We start from the raw sequence: 27,517 nt of genomic DNA, 5'->3' as shown, positions 1-27,517 counted from the left end.
ACAAAGCAATGCATTTTGTCAACTATTACTAAAATTTGCCAGCAGATTCTTAAATTACTTGGAAACTCGAACGTACACAGAAGTATTTAATGTGCTTTTTCAAGGAAGGCAGAATGTATTTGCTTAGTGTACAAAGAGCTATTGACTATAACTGTCCGTACCTAATTCAACATAAAACATTTGTTTGACCATATGAGATTCAAATAGAGTTGTTTGTGTTATTTCTTGCAAAGGTGTTCAGTATCACCCTTGTCACATGTTACATTAATGGAATTTAGTAAAGAAGACGCCACTGGCTACTAGATGGTGCCAGATAGTTACAGAACACAACTGATATGTTCCAGGATGTAGTTGTCATCGAAGTAAAATGTTACTAGAAAGAAAAGCAAATCCCTGAGTGCTAGGGATTCCTTCACTGAAATAATGTACAAAATGGCGAGCTCTTTATTTTCCATTTAACTGTTTGGCCAATCTATAGCAAGTAATATGCTTAGTTTTCTGTTGGGATGCTGTTTTAAGTCTTATAAGGAAGAGGAAGGGACTAACATCCAAAGTAAATTATTAGTATTGAATTTTTTCTGGTTAACTGTTACGTTAAGATTTGAACATTGAACAGGAAATACTGCAAACCCTCTTTATCACGTCTAGCATCTTATTTAAGATGTGAATTATATATTACCTTTTGTTTTCAGTATTTCAGGTGCTATTCTAAGAAGTTCTTTTGGTATTTTTTGTGATTCCAAGCCTGTACCATTATGTGAGATTCTAAGAACTGTGAAGTCATCTTTAGTTTGTTGAAAAGTAATCATTGCACGTGAAAAATCATGTATGAAGAATAAACTGTCTCTTAACCAGCTAACGATTTAATTTTTATTAACAGGATTTCTATTAATAGAAACCAGATAGGCAGCATTCATAAAATTTGAATTGATTTGCAAAGGATATATCTGGATGAACTTTATTTCTACATTTGCATTAAATTTATGTATCATGTTATGAATACGGGCCAGAATGTTTAGAGGGAAGGTTGTATGATGAGGCACATTTTTATAAGGTAAATTTACTGAGAGGCTTTTTGCTTTTGTTTTTTAATATATTTTATTAACTTAGCAACGCAGCACTTCATTGCAAACTTAGGTAGGCCAAATACATACATAACGGCACTTATCAAACAATTTTTGATTGTTTTAAGTCTTCGTCAACTCTCATTTTTGTCATGGGTTGGCTAGTCTTTCCTCAGGTGTGCTTACTCCTCCTCACCTTCATTGTGCAACAAAATAGATCCTCAAAGGAGAATCATTCAGATGTGGAGAATAAGGTTCTTTGTTAACAAGTGATGAACTGAGTTTACAGCTCCCTTCTAAAAAACTCAGTTACTCTTTCTGTAAACAATGATCTGTAAACATAACATTTTTTTTTCCACTCTGCCAAATTTCACAGTCCATTTTTAATAGCATTTTTACAAGGCACTGCAAGAAGTCTGACAGTTTTGTAGTGCTCTTGTTTTATCGCAGCAATGATATAATTTTAAGTTTCAGAATATTTGGGAGCTGCTTAGATAACTAACCTCTTGAAGCTGAAAATTGTCATTACTGAGTTTTGTCTCAGTATTTATATAGCTTAAGACGTTGCTTTAAGTGTTGTTTTTTTTTTTTTTAAGAGAAGTTGCCTCATTGAAACAATTTTACACCCTTTGTTGTGGGTTCTGGAAGGGTTGTAATTTTGCGTTCTGTGCTGAACTGTACTGTTCATTATTTTACAGAGACTAATAACCTTCCAAGGTGTTGAAGAATGCAGAACAGAGAGCCAAGGTGGGGTCAGCAGGGTTTAATGGCTTGGACGTTGCTGCAGCATGAGGCATCCACAGTGGTTCAGTAGGAGTACAGTGGTGGTAACCACTATGCAGTGCTATGCCAGCCCCAGTAAAAACCTCAGGGCTCAAGTGGTTTTCTTGATATTTCTGCATCTTTGGTGTAGTCAATCTGCGACCCAGATTAAGTTGTCCTTGAATAAGTAAAATGTTTCCTGTATATGTGGTCGTTCAAGGCCAGATAGAACTGCCCTGAGGGTTTCTGCTGGTGGCTGCTAGTTGCTATTCATGTGTAAATGTATTGTCTTAAAAACACGGTTATTGTTAGCAATTATATTTTCTTATGGTGACTCTCAGAGATTCCCACTAAGACTGACACCATAAAACTTGGCACTGAGTATTCCTAAAGAGAAGACTGTGATGACTGACCTTCAGAAAGAAGGGGTAAAATGCACCATGGAGATGGTGATGGTGGAAGCAATATGAATACATAGTTATACATGCAGGCATATTCCTGCTTTCCAAATGGTTTTTGCTTAGGAACCATATTTTTGTACAGCGCCATCAGGTTGCAAATACATGAGTTGCAGTCTACTTTTGAGTAGGAACATGGTCTTCTGTGAACAGTCTGGGTATGTGGTACAGAGAGGCACATTAAAAGTTATCCGCTGACGTTTGTGGCCAGACCTTCCTGCATGCACTATCCTTTACGCAGGCGGCGCTGCCCTGGGGGGTGATGGTGCAGAAACTCTCCCTTCTTCCTGTTTGCTTCTCTTTTCATGACTTCAACAAAGGAAGGCTTTCAGTCATTAGAACAGAAAGTAATATAAAGCAGAGCGTGGCTGAGCTCAGGTTGACAGGAGCACTTGTCTCTGAAGCAAAGTTTGCATTCTTCAGCCTTTTTGGCTTTTGGACATTTTGCAGTGGTCCAGGCTAGGTTCCAAATGCCTCTTCTTGTTCCAATTAACATAGTTGTATTTTGGAAAAAGCTGAACAGAGAGGCCAGTTTTTCCTAGGGAATTCTTATTTTAAAGAATTTATGTGGTATGTCAGCCATCTCAAGAAGTTTTACATTGAGTGCTGCCCTTCCTAGTGTCTTCTGATAGCGAGTCCAGCAAATTACTGTGCGCTGTGATCCTGGATAAAGTGTGGTGCAAGAAGAGCGACTGAGGAATTTGTCCCAAGTGCTATTTGGTGGGCACTGCAGTGATACGTCAACTATATGATCAAGGACAGTCAGAGTGAGCCCTCTGCAAATGGAGGCATGAAGGGCTCAGATTTATTTCTTCAGCTGTCAAATAATGTCCTTTACCCTGTGTGACCAACTTGATAGCAAATCTCAGCAGGTAGAAGGTTTTGCCTGCGGAGTGTTGACTACATCCCAGTGGTGCTAGGATGAAAGAGCAATGGCAAGTAAACACATTTTACATCTGAAATAAATCACTAATATTTGTCAGACAGACTCATGGGTAAGGGCTCTGGGACAGGATTTTACAGATAAGCTCATTGGAGCGACTGCCTTGGTAACAACTTTTCTCTGTTAAAACTGCTTCCACCAGGAACAGAATCATGGTTTCTTCTGCCAACTTACGTGTCCTGCAGTGAATTGCTTTCCCTCGGTGTTTCCTGAGGAGGTTATAATTCTCGTCTCTGACCTTGTGCAGTACTCACTTGATGAGTACTTTTATGCAAATGTAAATTCTTTGTATGCTCAAGAAGTTGATACTACAGTCATTTAAAATCCGGTATTGCTGCTGCATGCTCTCATTGTGTGTCTGCTGGTGCAGAAATAGACTTGCCCTTTTTTTGTCAAATACTCCCAATAGATTTGATATTGAAAGGCCTGCCATTCAGCCGCTGTTTCAGACTTTTGGGGAGGGGTGCTTGATTTACGCTCTCTTGACTGATGCCGTATTAGGGCTCAGCAGGGTAAATGTAGCAGTTTATCTTTTATATAGGTAAGTAGTGAATTTGAGTCCTAATACGGCACCAGTCAAGAGAGCCCAAGGCAGCTGCTTTTACCATCCTGTGTCTCTACAGCCATATGGTACGCGTAAACTGTAATGTTGGGTTCAAAGTAATTAATGCTGCAACTAATATTCTGAACTGTTTTTCTGCTGCTAAAAATCAGCTAAACTTGAGAATAAAAACAAGTGTTTTTAATGGGAATTAAAACCTTTTCTTATATTTCTACGATGCAGGTAAAACAAAATAATTATTGCCACAGTGACTGCTTGCATTTTAAATAAATTTATACATATTATTTAAAAAAAAATCTAGTTAACTTTAAAATATGTAAGTTTTCTTGTCATTTAGGGTTCTGTGAAGCTGATCATCAAGAGGGTTGCAAATCATTGGCGGTTTCTATTTTCAGAGTTCCACATCCCAGAGTAATTTGCTTTAATTTCACCCAATTTAACCTATACTTCACACCATCACCATTCAGCTTTAATAGCTATGTTCTATGCATAAGAAAAGCAGATAAATGTCCACAATTAGACTGCGAGTGATTACAACTAGTTAGGGCTTTATGAAGACAAAACTTAAAGGGCTGTAGCACAAAACAAAGCCACAAAAGATGTCTGAAAAAATTCTTTCTTCAGAAGTCAAGGTTTACTACAGCATTTTATTTAATGTTTTTTGTACTTGATTTTGCTTATGTTGAAGATGTAGGCAGGTGCACCTTCTTCAACTGAAAATTACTCTGCTTAAAGAATATTAGGTTTGTGTTACAGGTGATTAATTTCACTTGAAATTAGCTTGCAAGGGAAAACATGCTAAACCTACTTTATTTGTTGTTTTTTTTGTTAACACATGCTACGTTTAAGAAGCTGTAAAATGTTGACTCTGACAGTATTCTTTTGCCCTTCTAATCGCGAGTATGCGTAGTAAACTGTACGTTCATCAGTTTAATACATTCTGTAATGTTAAATGTACTTGTACCTCAGTCAGAAATAGCAGTATCTTTTACCATTTGAATCTTTATAATACTGATGATAGCATGTCAAACCAGTCTAAGTACAGATATTATTTATAATTTAATGTTTTTCTGACACTCGTAGTTGTGTTTCTTTTGATAGCTCAAAGAAATACCATGCTTCTAGCCCCCTCCCCAAGTTACCCTATTTTATTTCTTTTTGTTCTCTCCCCCGTTCCCACCCTAGTAAGTGGCCAGATAGATACTATTGCTCATTTATTTCAGGGCTTATAACAGGGTATGTATGTGTATTGTGATGTGCCATATCAGTCTGTGACGAGCAGCTCTTTTCGATAATAGTTGTTGAATATATGCTGGAGAGGAAGTGCAAGTATCAATTATTCTGTAGGTCTGGGTTTTGGTGGTGTTATTAAACATTTTCTTCTAGCTTATTGACAAAAAAGGCTGGTCATTACCCTAAATACCGATGGGAGTTTCGGCTTGTGATGCAGTTCAGATTCTGATCAAATTGTAAATATCCCTCTTAATTACAGCGTAACATATACCAAAGCATTTGCTTACCTTTTGTAAATGAGACGCTGAAATGCTGTTACGTAGAGCCCAAATATTTTGTTCCGTTTTACTTTAAGGATAAGGATAATTAAAGAAATGATATATCAAAAATAAATTAATCTTGAAGATATTAATTAATTTCCATAATTGCAATTAGGAGCGGAATAAGATAAATCTAATAGTATTATTTTGATCTGGTTTTTAGCGTCTTGGTGGCAGCTTGGAGCAGCTAGAAACAATAAAGTTTAGGCTATAGGCAGCTTCGTTTTTGTGTCAAACTAGTTTTATATGCTATATCATAAAACTTTCAGTCCAATCAGCAACTACATTTAAATACTGCAAATTGTGGCAGCAAAACAATAATTCTGCTGATTAGCCCCTTTCCATTTCTTGTAAGTGAACTGTTTATGCTGTTGAGTACCTTTTGAAAAAAGAAAAAGCCAAAACAGCCTTGATTAGTCAAGGAGTAATTGGATGACTTGATTTTAGCGAGAGAATGAATTGGTTGATGATAGCCTGTAACTAAGTGTAGTGGTTCTGTTCAGATGAATACATAACATACAGTCATCAGATCTTGACAGGTATAACATAAGCAATGCAAAAATCTCTGGAGGCTGAGAGGTAAATTTTGTCAAAGAATTTTGAAGCTGATTCTTGAAAGAAATGGAAAGAAACGTGCATGCCATTAGATGATACCGTTTAAAATGTGGCATTTGTTATTGCTGTGCCATATACATATTTATCTGCTATTACTTTTGCATGTGAGATAAAGATGTAGTCTGTGTGTCCTGGCTGCCATTGAGACCCGACAAACAGACAGTTCCTGTTCTTCCTCAGGGAAAAACCAGAGTCAGGTCTCACATCTTCTCCAGCCAGTCGTTCTGTTTTCTGGATCTTTTTTATCTAGTGTCACTTGAAAGCAAAGTCCAGAAACAGCTATCACCATGTTACTTCTTTATTGCCGCTTTTAAAATATTTTTGGGCCCACTACGCTTGCATCCAAACAGCCCAGATAAATTGCTCTGTCAAAGGTAAATCCTTCCCTGAACTGAAGAATCCTTTAGGTTTGGGCCCAGTGGCAACAGAAGAGGGAGCTGGATGTGGCAGTGATCATTTGCAGGCTCTTAATTTCTAGCAACGTCAGATTAAGTCATTACTTTTGGTGCTGTTAGATGGCAAAATGAATTCTGCTGCTGTGTTACGCTTTACTATTTTCCTATCTAAATACTTGCCTTGTTTTAACAGCATATCTGCATGCTGCTAAAACATTATGGGAATTCATCACAGTGAATTTGTTTACTTACAGCAAGCTTGATCTTTCTAACTCTGTAGTCCTTGTTCTTTTACACTAAAGGAGGGGCCAGGGGTGTATCTTTCAAGCTAGAGTGCAAATCCATCAGTGTTTTCTGGGAGATTATTTGAAAAAAGGCTGGAAAGAGGTGGATTCCGTTCGACTTTTTTTTGACCAACTTCTGATAAAAACGTACTTTACCTATGGTGAGATACACAAGACACCAGAGAAGTTGTAATCAGTTTTTTAAATAATGAAATTACCGATCAGGGTTTCCCAGTTGACCATCCTGTACTGCTGTATGCTTAGCTTAGTTGTTGATGCACAGATACTTCTTTTCTTCCTTGCCTGGATGCCCTGTTAGTATGATCTCGGGGAGCCTTTCCACCCTCATTTTTCCTACCAAGCTCTCTCAAGTTAGTAATCAAAATAAGACTACCAGATCTCCTTTTCTCCCTCTCCCCTTTATTTTTACTCACTGATTCTGTTGTAATCAATGATCAGTATCAGCCAAGCCAATATCAGCATTTCTTTCTCAATATTTATTTTTCGTTTGCCTTCTTCAGAGAGCTACGTGCCCATAAACTAATTGGTACTATTTTTCTGTGTGATACCCAAGATAGTCTTACCCGTTCCTTCAGAAAACTGAAATTCTCATGTGTTTCTTGACATCTTGCATCTCAAGACCTACCTCCCATTCTCCCTCTTCTTCCAATTCAGCGTATTTTAGTGGGTCCTTTTTATTTTCAACAGGCTGCTTTTCTACATACTGCTCTATCAACTACTTATAGTACGGCTTACTCCAGGTTCATGGCCTGTGTCCACCTTGTGCATCTTGTTCATCGTACGGGTGTTGCACTATCTTTAATTGTACAGTGATGTCATTCTTAGTCCCCTATTTGTTATATTTTAAAATAGAGCGTTTGAACTTTCTCGTTTGCTGCTGTGTATGCTGGAGGGAAGGAGGGGTTATCCTATCATCTTCCCTAACAGAAGAGAGTTAAAGGCTTTGCTTGACAGAGGAATTTCACTCACTAATAAAGCAAAGGCAGAGAGACATATTAATAACGAGCAATATACTGTTAACAATCTACACCAGGTAACATTTATAGATTAATATTATAGTTCCTATTTTCATCTTTTTAAGTTGCAAATAAGGTACATATTTTCTGGCGTGTCCTATTTCTTGAATCAGTTTTACAACTCCATTTTTTCCTCCTCTTTTCCATTTTTATATAGACTGATTTTTTTAAACCAGGGTCTGGGTAAAACATCATTCTAATAGTTTAACTTTGTTAATTTCTCACAGTTGTACTTTTTCCAAGAGATCTCATCTGTCGCATAGAGCCTAATTCCTAAGGTTACCACCAGTTCTTACTTGCTAAGTCGGCATTCACTCTGCAGACCAGAACTGAATTCCCAGCAATGCTCAGTGTGATTTGTGGTACACCTTCGTTACACAGCAGGCTTGAGGCTGGCATAACGGAGTGCCCAAGGTACATACCATATAGATACTGAGACAAAGTTATAACTAAGGCGCTCTCATCATAGCAGTGTCTCTCTCCCTTTTCCTTTCCTTCTTCCTTGATTATCCCACTGTCTCGCTTCTGGCTAGGCTGTCAGTCAGAGGCTGATCTGCTTTAGGTTGATGACTGAAGTCTGTATTGACAAACCCTGAGTAAGAGATTCACGAATAAAGCTCAATGCCTGTTGCTTATCAAGAAGAGTCTCTCAGTTTATGCCAAAATCTGGACATTATTGCTAGTTTGATCTTTTGTGTATACAAAATCTTATACCTACTATTTCCTTATGGACTGTGGCTGTCTCGGTGGGAAGAAGTTTAAATTTCTGTCCTCTGAGTGTTCCTGATAACTTAAGGAAAAGAAAAATAATTTGTCATAATTAATTTAATGGATTTCCTCTATATTTAGAGGGGAATTTTATGACCTGTGTCAGCACACCTGTTGATAGGTTTTCTCCTTTCCAAGCTAGGAAAACACACTTTTCCTCTGAATGTAGAATTGAAAAATTTAAGCTGCAAATCCAACCTTTTAAAGGAATGTGCAACTAGTGTTCATTTCTTCCATGAGAAGAGTCAAGCAACCTAGTGCGGAGGAGAGAAGGCAAAATTGTTGCCTTGAATGGGAAATCATCAGCTCAGTAGAGGGGGCTCCTTACCTGACCAAGCCACTGCCTGCTGCCAGACGTGGTGGGTTTTTTGTCATCGATGGGCTGCAGGATGGCAGCTGACATAGGCATGGGGACGCCAGATGGGAGGAGGAGGCTTGAGGAAACTCTGGCAGAACGTTGAAGTGTCCATGGGTTTCGTGGACTGAGAAGACAGCAAAGGTGAAATGTATATATTCAGTTTTATAAGGGTGGAATTACACTAAATTAATTGCTTTTGAATGAATAAAGAACTGGACTTTTTTGTGAAAAGGAATGGGAAGATACGAAAAAATGAATATAATTGCTGGAGAAACATTTTACTGTTGTTGAAAAAAAATGGAAAAATATAACATATATAAGCTGTGTTTTATTATTACTAACCAATTCACCTTTCACTTGCTTTTTCAGAAAAAAATAATTCTTCCTTAAGACCAAAACAAGATGTTTACTTTACTCTTTATTTTTATGTTCTGAATGCAAGATCTTTGTGGTCATGGAGCTTTTCTCCTGGCTTTACCAGTGGGATTTTTTTGTTTGTTTGTTTTTTAAACCCATGGACACCAAATTCAGAAGGAAGATGTAAATGACTTGAGAATTTATTATTTAGATGGTAATGGACACTTTTTTTCTTGATACAAGGAAGAAAGATAAACTTACTTTTTTTTAGTGGCGTAAATATTACTCATCTGTTGAGAAGGCTGGGCAGGTAGACTTTTCCTTGATCTGTATCGTGACATGTTCCTACTTCTTTTCCTCCTATTTTATTGAGTATTTTCCTTGTAAATCCGAACAGAGCTGTTAAATTATGTTTTCTAGTATTTGTTCATCTGAACAGCCCATGTCCCATTGAATCAGGCGTGCAGATACGGATTTATGAAAGGCAAAGTCCACAGCATCTCTTCCTTAATTGCCTGGCATTGGTACAGGTTAGTGCAGTGAGTTTCCATTTGAGAGCGCAGCCTGTTCTCCCATCATGGCCAGCACCAGAGTTGGATCTTTTGCCGAGGTGATTTTCCTTGTACCAAGGGAGCTCACTGATGATCTTTGAGAGAGACAGCTGATGAGAGAGGAGGGGGCTTCTGGTAACCACTGTTTTAAAGACTTTTCATAAGTTTATGTGAAAATTATTTTGACGTTTGACTGTCAACAGCATTTTATACCTGTGTACCATGTATTTTGATGTAAAATCTTTATTGCTAAACCCACTGTTTTCAGTAAGTTAAAAGAAAAGATGAAGTTTAAGATGCGCGTGACAACAAAGAACCCCAACTGTCTGTATATCGTTTAAGGAATTGTTTGTAGTTTACCCTGTTTCTTATCTTATATTTAGTACAAAAATGCCTTAGGGTTTTCTCCTGTGTTTAAAAAAAAAAAAAAGTTGATTCTCATTTTGGTAATATTAAAATAAAATTATTTTTGTGGTTGATTTCTCAGGCATATCTTTAATGTTACAGGATAGACATGCAAATACTCTGAAAATTGATCCAGGCATAAGGAATAAACTATTTTTAATTGCTATTATTTCTACTTTTAAAATATGTGTTGATTTTTTTTTGGGGGTGGTGGGTTTTTTTTGTGTGTGATGCTGCTTATCTGATAATTTAAATCCTAGTTGAATTATGTTGCCAGATTGTCTTCAGAAGGGCATGAAGTCAGCACACATGCTTCAGTAATATCTGGTTGTTTTACCCTTATGTTTCCAGTTGGCAATTTGAAATTATGGCTTCAACTGCACTTTAAATATGTGATAATAGCATGTGTTTCTAATAAGGGCCAGCACCATTTTGTTCAGATAGTGTGAATGGTTGTCACTCATATATGACAAATGCACCTTCATCTGCTTCTTTGATGGCCCCCTAAAAACCATACCCTCAAATCAGGCCGATGAAATTAGCTGCTGTGTAAATTGTGTGTCTGAGTGGTTCATTATCTAATCACCGTCAGAACCACAGTGATAAAGTAGATTGAAACAGGGACGAGGTCTGCCAGATGATTTCAGGCCTTTTTTTTCTAAGCCCTGTTTCCCTTGGAAACACTAAGAGTTGTTCAGAACTTCAGAATTCTTTGTCTAGAACTTCTTTTTTTCTTAATGCATAAAATTGGTCAGCCAGTGAGGGCTGCCAGGGTGATTTGTAAGGTTTTCTTTCTATGAATCTTTTAGTCATTACTGCTTGTATTAAAATGTACTGCTACGTTCAATTTAGCTACTATGTTTGCTACTGCTAGGTTCGATGCTGTTGAATACAGTGGTACCTATTTTCAGGAAAAGTGCTCTAGCTTGTTCCTATTTAGAAGAAACTCTTAAAGAAAGATGTGTTAAGTGCTCTCCTGAAATGTCAAAAGTGCTATGCCTTGCATGTATCTGTACAGAGCTTTGGATTCTGGAGTAGATACGTAAATTAACAGACTAAAACAGTATGACATAAAATATTGCAGGTCAATCTCATATACGGGAAGTATGACAGACCTACTGACTTCACTCTTTCATCTCAAACTCTTGTGACTCTTAATAGTATGTTGTAAATATATATTTCTTGTCTTTTTAGTTTAATATGTAATTTAAGCGTTCTTTTGTTTTAGGAGCATTTGAAGATGATGATATCACTCATGTTGAAGGAAGTGTCGATCCTGTTCGTGACATTGAAATAATCCATGAGGAACTTAGACTTAAAGATGAGGAGCTGATCATGCAGAGTATAGACAAGCTTGAAAAAGTAGCTGTCAGAGGAGGAGACAAGAAATTAAAACCTGAATATGTAAGTATAAGTATATGACCTATAAAAGTAGGTCATTGAGTACTCTCTGTATTGAATTGAAATTTTTGTATTGTTGGGTTTTGTTACTGATCTCCCACATGTATAATACGGAACACTACTGCTGTTTCTGTGTGTATTTTAAAGTAATTATTGTTATGAGTTGAAAAATTATTAGAATGAATTATTTGCTGTGTTGACAGTGGAATATTTCAGTGATGAAGCTAATCGTAATTTTTTTAATTTAAATTATTTTCTTACTGACACAGCTTTATATGAGAATTGCCGGTGTTTCGTCAGACTTACATCCCTGTTTAGCTGTAATTCAAAGTACAGTAGTCACTTCTGAATTATTATTGCTGTTAAGTTCTAGTCTGGTATTGATACTAGTATTTCTGTAGCCACCAAGTGAGTATATTTTTTTTGATGTGCTTGCAATTTATGTCTTTTAGTGCATGTTACATAAAGGCTGCTAGCTGAAATTAAATTTAGAATGTTGTTGTGGAAAGCTGCTTAAATGAGCTCAATTATCACAGGGTAGTAGTGGTGTTTCTTTGTAAATTAGAAACGTACAATAATTATCAAAGTATATTTTTGTAAATGATTATTTTACTGCCACTTGACTTTTGAGCCTGCTACACTTTGCCAGTAGTCTAGTTATTAATTTTTCTTTATTTCATTAATCTTCTATAAATATTTCAGATGGTATATAAAGTGCATTCTCTAATTATTACAGCAGTGTGGAAATAGGCTATTTATGCTTAACAATTAAGTAGTATAAAATACTGTTTACTCCTATGGCTTTTTAGATAGCAAGTAGTAAGAAAAACATTGTCGTACCAGTGCCAGTGTTCTAGTTTATCAACATTGAAGTTCAATGAAATCTGCTGGCCCTATCTAGTCTTTGGAAGTGAATAAGAACTGAAAGTAAACATCCCTCTCTAAAATGTTCATTTTCTTGATGCAGTGTTAAAAAAACACTTCTTTGGTAGCTTCTCTTGGTGAAGAGCTAGTTTTCATCTGGCTTGAAAAGTATTTCATTCCCTGATTGTTCTAAGCCAGAAAAAAAATAGCTATTGTTGGATGATTTGAAGGCTTTCACTTAAGCCCAGAGAGAGAGGAGCAGATATGCTTCTTTTAAGGTCTTATCTGACGTGTGTCAACCCAGCCTTGGGTACTCATGGGCAGTGATTTTTATCTTTTACAACAGGTTGCACCTGCTTAGAGGAACAGTGCAGCTTATGCCTACAGTTTCAAATAGCGTCCACAGTCTTTCACCTTTTAAATCATGTTAAAGAAACAGGCAAGCAAAAATCCTGTCCACGGCGAATTCAAAGTTCAGCCTAAGGCTAAATTTTACATGGTATGAGATGATGAAAATGAGGAGCGTTGTGATGCCCCAGTCTTGAACTCTTCTCACTTACGTCCTTGTGTGGCTGTCTTTGGAAACAGCTTTGCAGGGCTCCTCATGATGGAGATGTTCTTGTGCAGTTTTTGAGTCTCTGGATGCTTTGAGGCTTAGCTAAGGACTAAATTACTGAACAGAAAGTTGGTTCTGTTCTGCCTCAAACCAGGACACATACTCTGTGTTCTTCCTGTGCTAAGAAAGAAATCAGCACTTTTTTGTGATTGCAAAGAGACATAACAAAAGTGTATTTTAAATAAAATCCTTAATAGTCATCATGTAACTGTAGTGGGTGGTAGGTGCAGCTACTGTTGTTTGACAGAGCTGCTCTTACTCACTTTATAACTGCAGGAAGTTGGTATGTGTTTGAAAACATCAGATTATTCTCAAATCCAGGGAGACAGTAAATAAACTCAAATCTAGAAATTTAAATTAATTAAAGAAAACTTTGCAGTCTGCATTATTAATTTGTCTTTACCTAGCTTCAGTTTCTCGTCCTCCTCTTTGCCTCTTCCTTCAATCTCCTAGCTATTACTTCATCTGTGGTTCACCTGTCAAAATGACTTTGTCATCTTGTGTTTTTAACTTACACTTCCTGTCATTCCTTGAGGTTTTTTTATCCTTTCTTTATGAAGACACACACAGAAAACACCAGGTTCTTGGTGTCGCTCCACCAGTTCTGTTCTCGGTAACAGCTGTCAACGCTTGACCAGTCTCAGCTGAGTTTGTCAACAGCAATAGAGGTTTCAAAGGCATTAAATTCCTTTGTTTCATGGAAAGGGGTGGCTGAACAGAGTGGAGAGGCACAAATTAATGCTTCCCTTGAGACAAAGGCTGCACGTAGGAGCTACAGTCACTAGGGAATCTCCTCGGGGAAGTGCTGTGGGGCATCACGTCTTTGAGTCCTGCCGATCTTGCATCTTCTTGTTTGTCTTCCTTTGTGAATTGTATGCTTGAATTGTAAGGTAGACCGTAGACCTTAGTAAAAAGGACTTTTTTTAATGGTAAAAGGCCTATGAAAGCTCTGCCTGGTTACTTTTCCTGGTAAATCAATCCTTAAGCCCAGTTACACAGCTTCTACAAATAGGCTTGAGTAGTTCTAAGATTGTAACAGCAGTTCTTGAGTTTTGCCAGCCACCAGTTGGATTTATTTAGATGTTTGGCCCCTGGGTTGTGAGGCACTCCGGTACACTTTGCTTTGCCTTTTTTCCTTTAATGCTTTGTGTTGCAGAGAAGGGCTGGGCTTACATTTATATGGTATACTGCGTGATTAACTGTGCGGTAAATGACTTATGGATCTAGGAGAAACCATATGGGATTGGGGAAAAAAATAGTGAAAGATTACGCCTCCCTAAAGCAGTAACCAAATGTTAGGAGTGTATTTTGGCTGTTTGATAGTTCTGCACTCCCCAAGTCTGTTGTGTTTTGTAGTTATCTTGTTGGGCACAGAGAGAGTTCCCTGTCCAGCACAATTTGTAATGTTTCCTTGGGGCTTTGTGGCTACTGTTCACGGCATCTTCTTCCCAGGGCAGAAAAGTCATTAAGAGAGAGTATAGACTGGAATTCATACTTTTTTCAAAGAGGTTGTCTTAAAAAAAAAAAAAAGGGGGGGGGGGTTGTGTGGAAAGGAAGGGGAGAGCTGGGAGAGAGCTTCTCAGGGTTTGCCTTTTTAAGTTATTTTCCAGTATAATACACAGCTATGGCTAATTTTCTGTTCTTTCCATAGCAGTGGTGCGCAACAAATGGCTCTTGTCTGTGCTCTGAGTGTTCCCAGTCATTTTCTCTTTTGGGAAAACTAGGAGGTTACAAGGAAAAAACTTAGTATTTGTAGGTTGTTTTGGTTTTTGTTTTGTTTTTAAGGCACAATGTTAAAATTTTACTCTCTCTCCTTTTCATTGTTTTTCTTTCCCCATCCTTTTGGGAGTAATTTAAAGTAAGACACTTGAGAATTTCTTAAGAGTTGTGGAAGTTCTGTGGTTCATTCAGATAAAGATGTTGCAAGCTTTCTTACCTGTAGTGCTTTCAGACCTTTCACTGGTGTGCTTTCCTCTGGTGAACAAAAATATCTAGCACTTGAACTGCATTTTTCGTTTCTTTCCACTTTTTTTGAGAGCACTTTGAGATCTATTGAGGAAGAAAGCTATATAAGGTTAGGGAAAAAAGAAAGTGAGGAAAGAAAAGAAATAATATTGATCTTAGTCAAGCACATTTTTCCTTTGGTAGTTTGCTGAATATAACAAATAACCTCAATGTGAAAGCTAAGGGAAAGTTACTGATTTCAGAGAGGCTATAATCTCCGTGTGACCTGGGTAAACTTACTGTTGGCATCAAAGGGGATTTCACTGTGTGTGTCATGGAATCTAATTGAAAGTAGAAGTCGTTCTTCTCATTTCATAAATATGAATTGTCTGCTTTAGAGGATTCTCTTTATCAGTAAGCCTCCACAACTGTAACTTGATAGTCTGAAATCTCCAAAAGGTTTAGGAGGAGGAGGAGAAAAAAGAAAATTGTCAGCCTGTGTTAGTCAACAGTTCTTAAATCTGAGATTTGTATTTGATTGCTCACCTTCTCACACCTGTGTTCTAACTTGGTAATTATCGTTTTTCCTTGGTGTAAGCCCACATTGCATACAGTTGGTAAGTTCACTTTTGTGCAGTGACCTGGCTTTGCAGTTGAATACAGTGTTAACTGTTTGTCCTGTCTCTCAGAGAATTGATTTCTCAATTCCCTGTCAGCAGAAATAAAATAGCCAACTGCTGTTAAGGAGCCATCAATGAAATAATTTTCAAGTTCTACTTTAAAATCAATGACACAACACGGTCCAAGATCAGCAACGTATAATGTTGACATAGGCTTGGAATAGCTTCCTTTACACGTGTATTTTTGTCTGTTTTGCAAGTGTTCTTAGTGTTTTCTTAGAAATGACCGTCTGCTTTTACTAAGGGTACTACTGTTTCAGACTCAGTATACCTTTGAGTATTATTTTGGCTATAACTTTCTAAAGATATATTATAAAATAAAAATACCCCTGTTAATTTCATTTATTAAACCAGTGCAAATATCATTTCAGGAAGCAATCAGAGTAATTTTGATATTATATTTTAAATCTGGCTGGCGCTGGTATCTGCAGAGATATGAAAAAGATATTGAGTTAAACTTTATTATTAGCTTATTATTCACCTGTCATTTTGGGTAGCAGGAGGTTTCAAAGTAAAATTCAAATACGTATGAATTTATAGATCAAAAGGTACAAATTTTAAAACATGTTTTTAAAATATATATATATTTTTTTTTAATTTATGGTGTTTTCATTCCTGGAGACAAAGTCTTCACATTAATACAATATAATATAGTTAAGTGAACATTATTGCAGGATTCTCTTCCATTACCCTTCCCGCATGATTCAGTTCTAGTCCTTAGAGATTGAGCCTACGCAGTAGATGGCTATTGCTTCAGGCCTTTTGTTAGCGCACGGAATCTGAATTCCAGCACAGAATAATTCTTAGTGGTAAGGGTATTGTGATTTATATATCAGACCACAAGAATATTATTTCTAGTAGAGTTCATGCAGATTATTGATGTTAGTGATATGAAGACAAAATCTTTAGGTCAGTATCTATGTCCACAGTGTTAGCGCTTCCAATTTTCAGTTGAAAGGCGGCTTTTACAATAGGTGAGGATCAATGTTCACTGCATTTGAACTTCCAGTTTTCAGTTGAAAGGGGTGCTTTTACAAATCCTGCGAGATACCTAAATTCCATTGTTAAAGTCTGTCAATTTTAAAATAAGATTAGTTTTTCAGTCCTGTCCTGATAATACAGTAACTGTTCGAAAGATTTTTTTTTTTTGCCTTTTTTTTGGTTTATTCATTAAAAATCACCGATATGGTGTGGGAGATACTTCACAAACAGTAGACAGCTGGTAGATTCAGTTTCTTCTCATTACCAATATATACTAGGTGAAAACGGGGTGAAAATCTTTCCTTCCTGCAATAATCTGATGAATGGGATGGCGCCGAGCAGAATTCGCTGACCTCGTGCTGCAAGCGCTCGCCGGAGTTCTCACGGATGGATGAACTCTTATTTCCTCTAACTGATGATGTCAGTTGGGAATTTTCACCTTTATTTCTTTCCAAGTTGAAGATAAATACAGCAATGAATTGTATTTTTTTTTTTTTTCACCAGTTTCTTTGGTCTCCTTTTGTGAGGAGAGTTTGAGAGGCCAGTTTGTTCCACTGGAGATGGAAGAAAAGGAGCAGCATACACATACGCTGTTGACATACTTTCTGCCGATGGCTGTTACAATTAGTAACTTAAATGTTAAATCATAGGGAATCAAGAAAATATTTATATTCTTAATGCATATAATTAGGCCTAAAATCTTTAGTGGACCATTTACTGTGCTTAATGTGGTATTTAGAGGAAATTAAAGTTCATTCTGGAGAACATTTTGAATGTAACAGGAAAATATTCATGGCAGATGTTTGTGAATTAATCAGTAGTAAAGCCTGACTTAAAAGTACATACTGTGTAAATACACATTTGGATTTCTTTTGGTATTATCAGTAGACAAAGAGAAGTCAAGGCTTAAATACTTTCTGTCAAGGCCGATCTTTTCTGTGTAACTTTGAACAGTGGCTTAAAGTAATTACTTTTGTAAATAATGTTTGTCTGGGTATGTCTAGATCCAGGCCATGGTGTAATTTTTAAATAGTATATACTTACACCAAAATAAGTCCATATATGAATAGTTGTATTCTGAAAAAGCCACCTTTTTCAATTGGCTTAGTTCACATCTAGAACAAATGCATTCACACATGGATTTATTTGGAAATAAGTAGGTGTAGACTAATGCAGTAAGAAAAGTTTAGTGTAACTCTACAGAAGATGATTCATTTTGATTTTCAGTGCAATTTCCCTATTCTGAATTCCTAAACTGCTAGAAATAATCACTTGTAGATAGTCTGCTTTCTGTATTCTTGCCTGCTTTTTTCATTGCGGAGCTACAAGTGACTTTATCGTTTTATGTATAATGCCTTAGAACCCACAAGGATGACCCACGCATAAGAATTTGAGGATTATTGACATGAATTTGATTGCCTGGAAGGTCTGTAGTATATTTTGGGTGAAAGTACTTGCTGTGGTTCGTAAACATTATTGGTATGTAGCTCTGAGTAAATCTTATATCATGTACAGCTTGTACCGGCTCTGTTAGAAGGTATTGAATAGAAGAAAGGATAATACACTTGTCCTAAATCCATTACTTCTCCCATTGTATTTTTATTAAAGTCAGTGAGCAAGGGAATTGTAAGAGATTAGACATTGTTTTGTACCGCAGAGGAGCTCATTGTCACTCCAGTTGATGCAGTACCTGGCTTGTTCTCTTTCTTGCACCCAGCTGCTACAGCTTATTTAAGCACTTAACACAATTGAAAAACATGATCTAGCCTTTTTTTAAACTGCACGATTTGTCTTTAATTGTCCTTTAAAAATACCATTGTTTCTAAACATTGTTTTTACAATGAAAATAAAAGTGAGAATAAAAATTCTTATTTTGTCACTTCAACGTCACTCTTAAATTGGCAGAAAACCTCCAGGAAAAGCAGGGAGCTGAGGCTGTGCTAAATAGAACTGAAAAAGATTTCCAAGGAAAGCCATGAATGGAAGGCCCGCAGGCATGGTGCACACCGTACACCTTCTGTCAACAAGGAAACTGGTGTGTGCGCAATAGATTGGTTTTGGTGCAGCACAGTTTAACTAGTTATGAGTACTTCTTACCTCAGACAATTCTCTGTATCTTTACCACAGTTCTCTGTATCTGAAAAACCATCATAGCTATTTTGAACGCCAGAAGGAATACTAATTACTGTCTAGTTTGATCTCTTGCATATCCCAGTTTAATTCTCACAGTGGTAGTTAAAACAGAATATATCTCTTAAGGGAAAACATTAACCTTTATTTAAATATTTTCTAGCCGGAGATAAAGTACAGTAACTGACATAGGCTGTGCCAGCAATTCATGATCTTTACTGTTTAGAAATAAGACACAGCTTTAGACTGTTTTTGTCAAGCTTCTGCGTGCTAGTGTGAAAAACCCTGTACTATGTGAGTTTTTTGTTAACTACATATATGACATGCAATAAGAATAAAAGCGTAAGATTTAAGCGCGTGCCTTCATGTGAAGGCAATTTTTCAAAGCCTCTTATTTTTCTCCAGTTTTCTGGTATTTCAACAGGTAAGTGTAGAATTATTCACATTGGACATTTGCCTATTTATATACTCTAAGTTTCTGTTAGTCTTTTAGTTACAGTACAGTTCATTTACTTGCGACCCTCACGTCTTCTCCATCACGCTCACAAGGGGGAAGTCCCCTACCTTGTAAATACCGTATCCACCCTTCCTTGTCCCCCACCCAGCAAGTGTATGAACTTGAGTTTGTTGTGTTGAAAAACATTGTTTGCTTTCATTAAATCTGTCTAGCCGTTCTGGTCACTACACAGATGATTCACGTTGTTAGTAATTTGCTATTTTCAGAATCTGTGTCATTAATGTGGCCTTTTTTTAGGCTGTTGATGAAAGATGGTAACTAGTGAAATGCAAATAATTTGTTTGGAGTGCCACCAGAAACACACTCATTGGATTTTCTATTTACAGTTACTTCTGAGACCTACTGGTTAGGTGGCATTGACTCCATTTAGTATATGCAGTGTTTTTTGAATTAAATACCTTACGTCACTGGGCCAGATTCCTTAGGGAAGCCTGAACATATTAATTATACACTACTACCTTAGCTATTGGTATGCTATGCTGTTGGACTTTTGTATGAAACAAGAGGAGCTAAATAAGACCTACAGGTAACGTTTTAGATACTCCTTACAGCTTTTCTGAGGAGCAGAGCAGTGAAAATGATAGAACTTTGGACAACTGAAACATTTTAACAAACAGTGTTTAACTGCTTTTGAAGTGTTTACAGGGAGCTAGTCAGTTATTACAACTTGGTAGTTTTGAAGGGAATGAATAAGGTGCTGAGAAACACTCCATACTTCCCAGAAACATCTCCCTTGGGGGGGAAGGGGGGCGGAAAAAGCCCTACTGTACTCACAGTGACTCTCTGTAGTAGCAGAGACTTCTGCACTGCCTGCAGGATCACGGAGAACTCACTTGCACTTTGAAGTGTGAAGTGATAATCCTCACAACTGCTTACTTCTTTATTAAATTTGCGGAAGTTAATTACATGCCCTGCTAATTTACAATAAAATCCTCACAATTCTCTGATGCCAAGTAGGCAAGTGAGTTTTCCAAGCTTCAGTTTAGTCCCTCATGCTGTAAGAAGAATTTGGCATTGGCACACATTATTACTATCATCCATCCAGAGAGTTTATTAATGTATGCACATTTTTCTACGCAGTAGTGTCTCACGAGCATGTCTTGATAAATCTCCTAAGTGCAATTTAAATGTGTTTCTTTATAGTATTTTATACTGTTGGGACTTATTGTCGCAGTCCTGCTTAGCGTTTCTGGGTTGACTACTTGCTGCCTTTGGGAAATGAAAGCAGGACATAAATTAAAATCAGTGGATTGCATATGGCTAAATATACTAAGTGTTCACGTGTGCTAAATATATTGCCGAAGATACAGTGAAAAATTAACTGATGTTTAAAGCAGTGGTGTTTGATATTCATGAAGTTTGCTGTATCTCATATGCCTTGATAACTGTAAGTAAATTGGATTTTGGAGGGGTTTTTGGTACCTTTTTAAATAGTGCTTGCTATAATGTTGCTAGCTGTCAAACAGAACAAGAATGCCCCTCTCATCAAACGAGGAGAAGTGGATCATTCTGCTCGTGACAGATTGACCTCAAAGTGTGCAAGTGGGGAGGCCAGATCTAATGAAACAAAGTGGATCATTGCTCTGTGTTCTGTTATTAAGCATCTCGGAGTTAACTGGAGTAGTGATTAAATGTGTTTAAATGACTGTTACAGTGATAGTGAAGATAAAAAGGTCAGTTCATACTCTTTCACCAGGCCTAAATAGAAGTAATTAATAAAACTAAAGGTGGTGCTATATGAGATACACATGCTGAAATGTGCTTTTTGTGTGTGTGTGTGTGTGTTTAGATTATTGGGGCAGCTGAGTGAAAAAGAAATATGTGGAAATAGTTGTGTTTCTGAGTATTGTCATTAGTATTTAATAATTTCTTATTAAGGGATCATATTGAATCTCATTTAAATGGGACACCACACCAATAAGGCAGGGGAATCTGAGTTCATCTGTCTCTCTTTTTTGTTTCTGGACTGTCTGCCGTAGATTCTGCGTGGCGCGACTGTCCATCAGAGAAAATTTGACTTTGAATAATTATTTTCAAATTTTTTCTTTGTGTCTTACTGTCTCACCAGCTTCAGACATAGATGCTGTATTTGCTTAGAAGTTTCCATCCGTTTATCTAAAGAAAGCTTTCCAATACTTTGCCACCTTCTGTGTAAAGCCAAAGTAAAATTGGAAGTATACAGCTGTCGGTGCTCCCCAGCGTATTCGGTTGTTGGTCAGCCTTCCCTGTGGAAATTTGCCATGTAATACTCCTTTAGAACAACAGTTGCAAACAGCATCAAGTCAGGTACCTAAAAGAGAACTCTGAAAAATTAGGTCTGTGCCAAAATGGGTCATTGTAGGTAGCAGGTGAACGTGGAAGAGAAATTCTGGTTGGCAACTATGTGCTTAGACAGGCTTTAGAAACAGCAAACTCTGTTTGCTGCGTTGATGCTTGAAATTTTCTGGAGGTTCTGCGTTACGTAGCTACCCAGACAGTGTGATTAAAAAACATTCAGTTGCTGCTTAAGCTTAAAAGATGGGCTTTGATAACTTGTGCTATAATGTTTTTTCTGACAATTTTTGTCGACTCCAATTTAAATGTAATAATACGTTGCTATTGGGGGGGAACTGGAATGCCGAAAGCCACATGATAGGTGCCTGTGGAATTAAGTTTAAAACCCGAAATACTGTGTAATCGGAATTCCTTCACTGCTGAACAGGAATCTTGGAGACTGTGTTGATTTTTTTATAAATCTAAACAAAAGCTGAGGATAAAGACCTTAAAAGTACCTATTGGTAGAGTTGCTTCCCTTATCTTGTTTATACTGACTAATTAAAAATTAAAAAGCACATAGGGTTAAAGATAAGATGGTACCACCGTTTTCTTTTTTTATGTGTAATCTTGTTGCATGTCTCTACATAAGCTGTTCTGGCCACTCATCATAGTAACCAGCTGGGCCATTTCACCTGCTGGAGCCATTAAAGAGGACTCTCTCCCCCTAGATTAATCCCCTCCGACATTAGTTTTTTGCTCTGACAACTGGAGCAGGCATTCAGAATTTGCAGGTGGCCAGTGTGACGCACATAATTGCCTACAATTTTAGGCAATGAATAAAAATGGTCTACATTACTTGTCAAAGGTTGTATATGCAGTGCCAAGTGAGATCTATGGGAAGCCTTTTAGGGTTTAAAGAACAGTTAATAGCAAAGCTGCACAGTGCTTTTTTAATCATAATGCATTTGTAATATAGCACTTTGATCTTCTCCTTGTAGGAAATGGTGTTATATTAGCCACTTTTAAACATTTATGAGTGAAATTCAGTTATAGGAGAGTAAAAGTGATTATTCTTAGGCAGAACATGTTAGATTTCATTAAAAGTTTTAGCTTGCCCCTTCCTTGTTAAAATCTGTGGGGAGTCCTGTTCCTGGAGGGTTTCAAATCAGGATCTGAAGATTTAGAAGAGCTTTTTCTTTGTTTTTCACTAAAGCAACTGCAAGACTAGAAAAGACTGTAGTAAATACTGATGTTATTTGTGGTTGTTTAGAAATGTACTTCAACTGCATAGCATTAAGCGCAAAAAATGCCGTGTGCTCAACGGTTTAGGGAATGTTTCCATGTATTTTCAAGATCTTAATTCTTGGTTGCGTCAATTATAACCCCCAAAAATGCATTATTTAAAGCGTGATCATAAATTATCTACAACAAAAAATAGGCGACTCTGAAATGTACTACTCCTAGAAGAGCCGAGTTTGACCTTTCAGACCCAAGAGCCTTTTATTAACACCTGCCTGTAAGGAGAACCGTGCCACACGCAGCTTTCGGATTCACGACCACAAAACTGATGAGGAAAGGCTTGAAGGGTTCAGTTTGTGTCACTTGCTGTTTGCCGTTTCCATTTCACAGATGATTAATCTTTCTGTGAAGAAAGGCCAGAGAAACAAAGCACATTGGGCTCTTCCTGCAGTTACTCCTTCTGAATGCACACTAGCTTGCTAACTAAAAGGCCTTTAGATTTCCTGCCGAGAGAGATGTTCTGAAAGTGAATGCAGCTGGTTGGAGGTCACCAGTGCAAGGCTCTTGCCATTGTGTAATGGAGGCTTTGGCAGGTTTCATTTTGGGGGGGAGGGAGAAGGTGTTGGCGAAAAATTAATGTGGAATAAAAAGGGCTTTGGCCATTTGAATTAATTTCTTGAAGGGTGGATCATCAATAATAGGCTCAATTTCTTTTGCTCACAATCTAAAAAAAAAAAAAAAGATATTTGCTGTGTTTTTTTCCCACCCGTTCCTTTTTCTTAATGGCATGTTTATGTTTGACGTGGTCTCTCCCGCTGGATGCTGAAATGTCGCGTCTTACTGAGTTTGAAAAGCAATCTAAAATGGTACTGATTTTTACATTTTACGAGCTGTGCTAATTTTCGTGGTGGCGAGAGATGATGCTTGAGGATTGTGTATTTAACTTCCTAATTATGGGATTTGTATCGCTTTAATAATCAATATTGCTCTTTAGTGACTTTTAAAGCAGCAATTTCTGTTTTTCTGGGAGAGTAAAAATTTGTTTTTAAAAGGTATTGTCTAATTTTTAATTTGTGTGTACGTTTTGAATCTTAATGTATACATGCCTTGGAAAAGAATGGTCTGATATCCAGCTGGGGTTTTGACTTTGTTTTTTCTTGATCTTGCGTAGGACGTAATGTGCAAAATCAAGACATGGGTAATAGATGAAAAGAAAGCTGTCCGCTTCTATCATGATTGGAATGACAAAGAGGTAGGCTATAAATATTATCCCATGAATTGACTTCTGATTTTGCTACCTGTTACTGTCTTTTTTTTTTAAAGTTTTCTCTAATTTTATTTCATATTGGTAGTGTATTAAGTGTTAAATTTATCAGCGGTACTGTGTTTCTCAGTGATCTAAATATTACACTTTAATGCTGTTGCCTTCTCAGACATGCCATGAGGAAAATGGTCGTAAAATTAACTCAAGTTGCTATAACTTGTTTTTAAAATTCTCCTCCTATATTTTCACTTCTAGATTGATGTTTTGAACAAACATTTGTTTTTTACTTCAAAACCGATGATCTACTTGGTTAACCTCTCTGAAAAAGACTACATTAGAAAGAAAAACAAGTGGTGAGTGTGTTCAGGTTAAATATCTAAATTCATGTTTCTGTTTCACATTTTTCAATGTTGAGTAATTCCTTGTGCATTGAGATCACCAAGGATATTAATTAAAATAGGAGTAAAAACTAACGTTGCACTTTTGTTACTTGTTATGCTCCCATTGACATGCTGCTTGAGTACAGTGCATATGGCGAAACCCTGAAAGAAAGTGCAAATGGAAAAGAATATGCTTTCTTTTCTTATATTTTTACATGAATCCATTAAGTGTGAAGAAAATAGATTTGATTTAGAAGTACTGATTTAAATAAACATACGGTTTTATCATGCTATATAATGCTGATTGTCTGAACAACATCTTTTTCATTCCAAAGGAATGAATTGAATGCCAGAGGACTAAAGCTATGTGAGTTGCGCAGAAATCTTTCAAACTGTGGCAAAATTGCACATTTTAACAGTACTTTCCTGTTTGCAGTTGGGTGCCTGGCTTCCTTGCCACTGCTTGCACTTTGCTTACGGTTTACGGGCCTGTTTTGATGGGCTTTAATGCTATGAACAGCACAGGTTTTAGTGAAGTATTTCTGACATCAATATTATGACTTAAGTACATGATGGTTACAAAATCAATCTATCAGACATTCAATGAACTGGATGAAGATCCAGTCCTAACATGGTAGACTTACGGTGGGAATCCGCTGTTGAGAAAGTACAGCATTTAGCATGTCATTGGGAGCTCTAGATGGGATAAATATTTGCTTTGTGGAGGAGGGAACAGATTAAGTGGTATACGATGAAGAAAAATTTATAGCAGCATATTTAGTTAAAAAAAAGCAACTAAACAACAAGCCTTTTCATAGTATTCAGACCTTTAAACACTGTACTTGTGAGATACTTTGAAGATGTATAAACTTATGTTTGTGAACAGATATATGCGTGTAACTCATCCAAACAAATCAAAAGTATCTAAAGCGGAATATCTGAATTCTCCTAAAGTACACCCTCTGTTTCTCCCTGTACTTCATTAAGTACTTAGATGCACATGGTTTCAATTTTCCATTAAAAATTCTCATTTCCATATGATATCAAAGAGTGAGAAGGCTTTAAACTGAAAAATAAACATTCATAGACTGGAAGCCAAAACAATAATTAATGTCAGATGGTTAACTCCAATAAATCATTAGAATAAATTCTGTGAAATTACTGCAACTAAAACTGTCCTTTTGATACTCCAAGACATTTTGTGTTAGTATTAAAGAACAAAATTTAACCTATTTAATAGCAAACCTTCTTAGCCCAAAATGCAGACTTTGGAATAAACTCCATAACCAATGTAATAATGTAAGCTTTTCATATTTGGCCAAATTTTATAATTTTAAATCAATTTGTTCCTTCTTGAATGGTTTTTGGGTATGGCGATTTAGACATTAGAAGTGTTTCTACCCAAGGAGGCGAAGAATCAGGGTAGTAGTATTTGCTCTGTTATTGTCAGGTGATATTTTTTTCGAAGTATAAACGTTGAGGTTTCCTGAGGTTCACTATAACAGTCCAGACATGGAAGTTTATGTGAAAATGGATGAGTCCGTTTCCCTGTCCAAAAAAGGATCCTCGCACCTGTATTTGGATGATTACAGGTAGAGCTCGCTGGCTCTAATTGTACAGTAAATACCATTTCCCAGACCCTAATGGTAGACAGACTACTTAGGAGACGCCAGTCTGTGATTTAGCTGTCGCCAGTCACCCCATGTTTTTTGTGAGACTAGTTGTGATGATGACATAGTTAAACCTGATTGAAAGCAAATCTCTGTATAAATTGCAATTTTTAATTTGTAAAAAATCAGATGTTTGAGTTGAGGAGTCATCTAATGAAACGGTTTAACTGTTTCTGTTACAATTAATGATTCAGTTTTTAAAAAGTATACCCAGATCTCGTGGATGTGAGTGTAATTGTAGCTGAAAGATCAAAGCCTGGGTAGCTGAGTGATGTTCCAGAAGAGAATTTACCACATAGCCATTTTCAGTACAGTTTCTGCCTCCTGCTGTTCCTATTTTCCCTCAAGCTAGCCATTGACTACCCCCTGTGCATCCCTGCTCGTAAAAAATGATTGAGGAAGTATTTGTCATGTATTTATGAGTGGGAAACATTGTGTGATAGGGAAAGGCATCTACTAGAACCAGAAAGATTGCCATTTTCTTTCATTCAGCTGCTCTGCCACAGCTTTAAATCCTCCGTTTATGCAACATAGCTTTTATATTTAAGAGCAGAATAAATGTTTTCTATGAAGGATGGTAACGGTAGGCTTTTGTCATTTGTGTGGTGCAAGCAGATGTAAATGATTAGAATATATTTTACTGTTAGATGCCACTTAATTTGTGATTTTTGTTATTATTTTGAGGGGTAGATGTTCATATTTGAAATGCAAGCCACATTTAGACTAGTCATTCAACTTGAAAAAGTTTATTTCTGAGCTTAATTCATAATATTGCTACAACAAAAGTAAGGTTAATGCAGGAAACGCTCAGCAGTAAAATGTTTTCATAAGACTTTTGCAACTATGAAAGTGTTTAAAACAGCAAAGGAGAGGAGAGGCTTTTTCATTGTGGGTAGAGAGGAAAACTAAAATTGTTTTACTGGGTCACTCTCTCAGAATTAATGAACATTTTAATTGTTAGTTAAAACACACTTACTTTTAAGTGCTAACATGTTATTTTTCAATCCAAGAAAAGAAGGAAACACTGTGAAAGATAGGACTATTGTGTGTCTGAGTAGGTGTATTGACCTTTTGAAAGATGTAAAAACTGGAAGAGCTCCAAGCAGTTACTTGCTGGTTTTAACAATGTTGAATTAGTCATTCAGTTGATTTATGATTAAGACCTAGCCCCTGAAGAGAAGCTGACACGGCAGCTGTGTTAGTCGCACTTGTGTTATGATCAGATGGCAGTAATCATGATGTTGTATGGGGGAATCCACTGAAACCATTCTTACTACGTATTGCTGTGCTCTAAATGAATACTTAAGCCCTTCTTTTAATAATTCCTAATGGTTTTTATATGGATCTAGTACCTTAACATGGTATACACGTATTCGAGGTTTACCATGAAAGTATTCTAAGGAAGCCTAGTAATTTTCAGTTAAAACTCTTTTCTGAGTCACAGGATGTCACGTAAATCGGGG

The 27,517-nt window shown here is 36.9% G+C and overlaps 1 protein-coding gene across 2 annotated transcripts in view; it reads left to right on the top strand.

Annotated features, from left to right (window-relative positions):
* OLA1 (Obg like ATPase 1) overlaps positions 1-27,517 on the top strand; it is a 103,117-nt gene that overhangs the window by 38,522 nt on the left and 37,078 nt on the right. For both annotated transcript variants that reach the window (XM_063342046.1, XM_063342047.1), the window contains 3 exons: positions 11,341-11,516; positions 23,912-23,992; positions 24,260-24,357. In XM_063342046.1, the coding sequence (XP_063198116.1) occupies positions 11,341-11,516; positions 23,912-23,992; positions 24,260-24,357 (355 nt within the window). The remainder of the gene's footprint in view (positions 1-11,340; positions 11,517-23,911; positions 23,993-24,259; positions 24,358-27,517) is intronic.

The sequence above is a fragment of the Chroicocephalus ridibundus genome, chromosome 7, assembly GCF_963924245.1.
Source record: "Chroicocephalus ridibundus chromosome 7, bChrRid1.1, whole genome shotgun sequence".
In the NCBI taxonomy this organism is placed as follows: Eukaryota; Metazoa; Chordata; class Aves; order Charadriiformes; family Laridae; genus Chroicocephalus; species Chroicocephalus ridibundus.
Note: the sequence above shows the minus strand (reverse complement) of the source record. Positions and strands in the feature narration are given on the sequence as shown.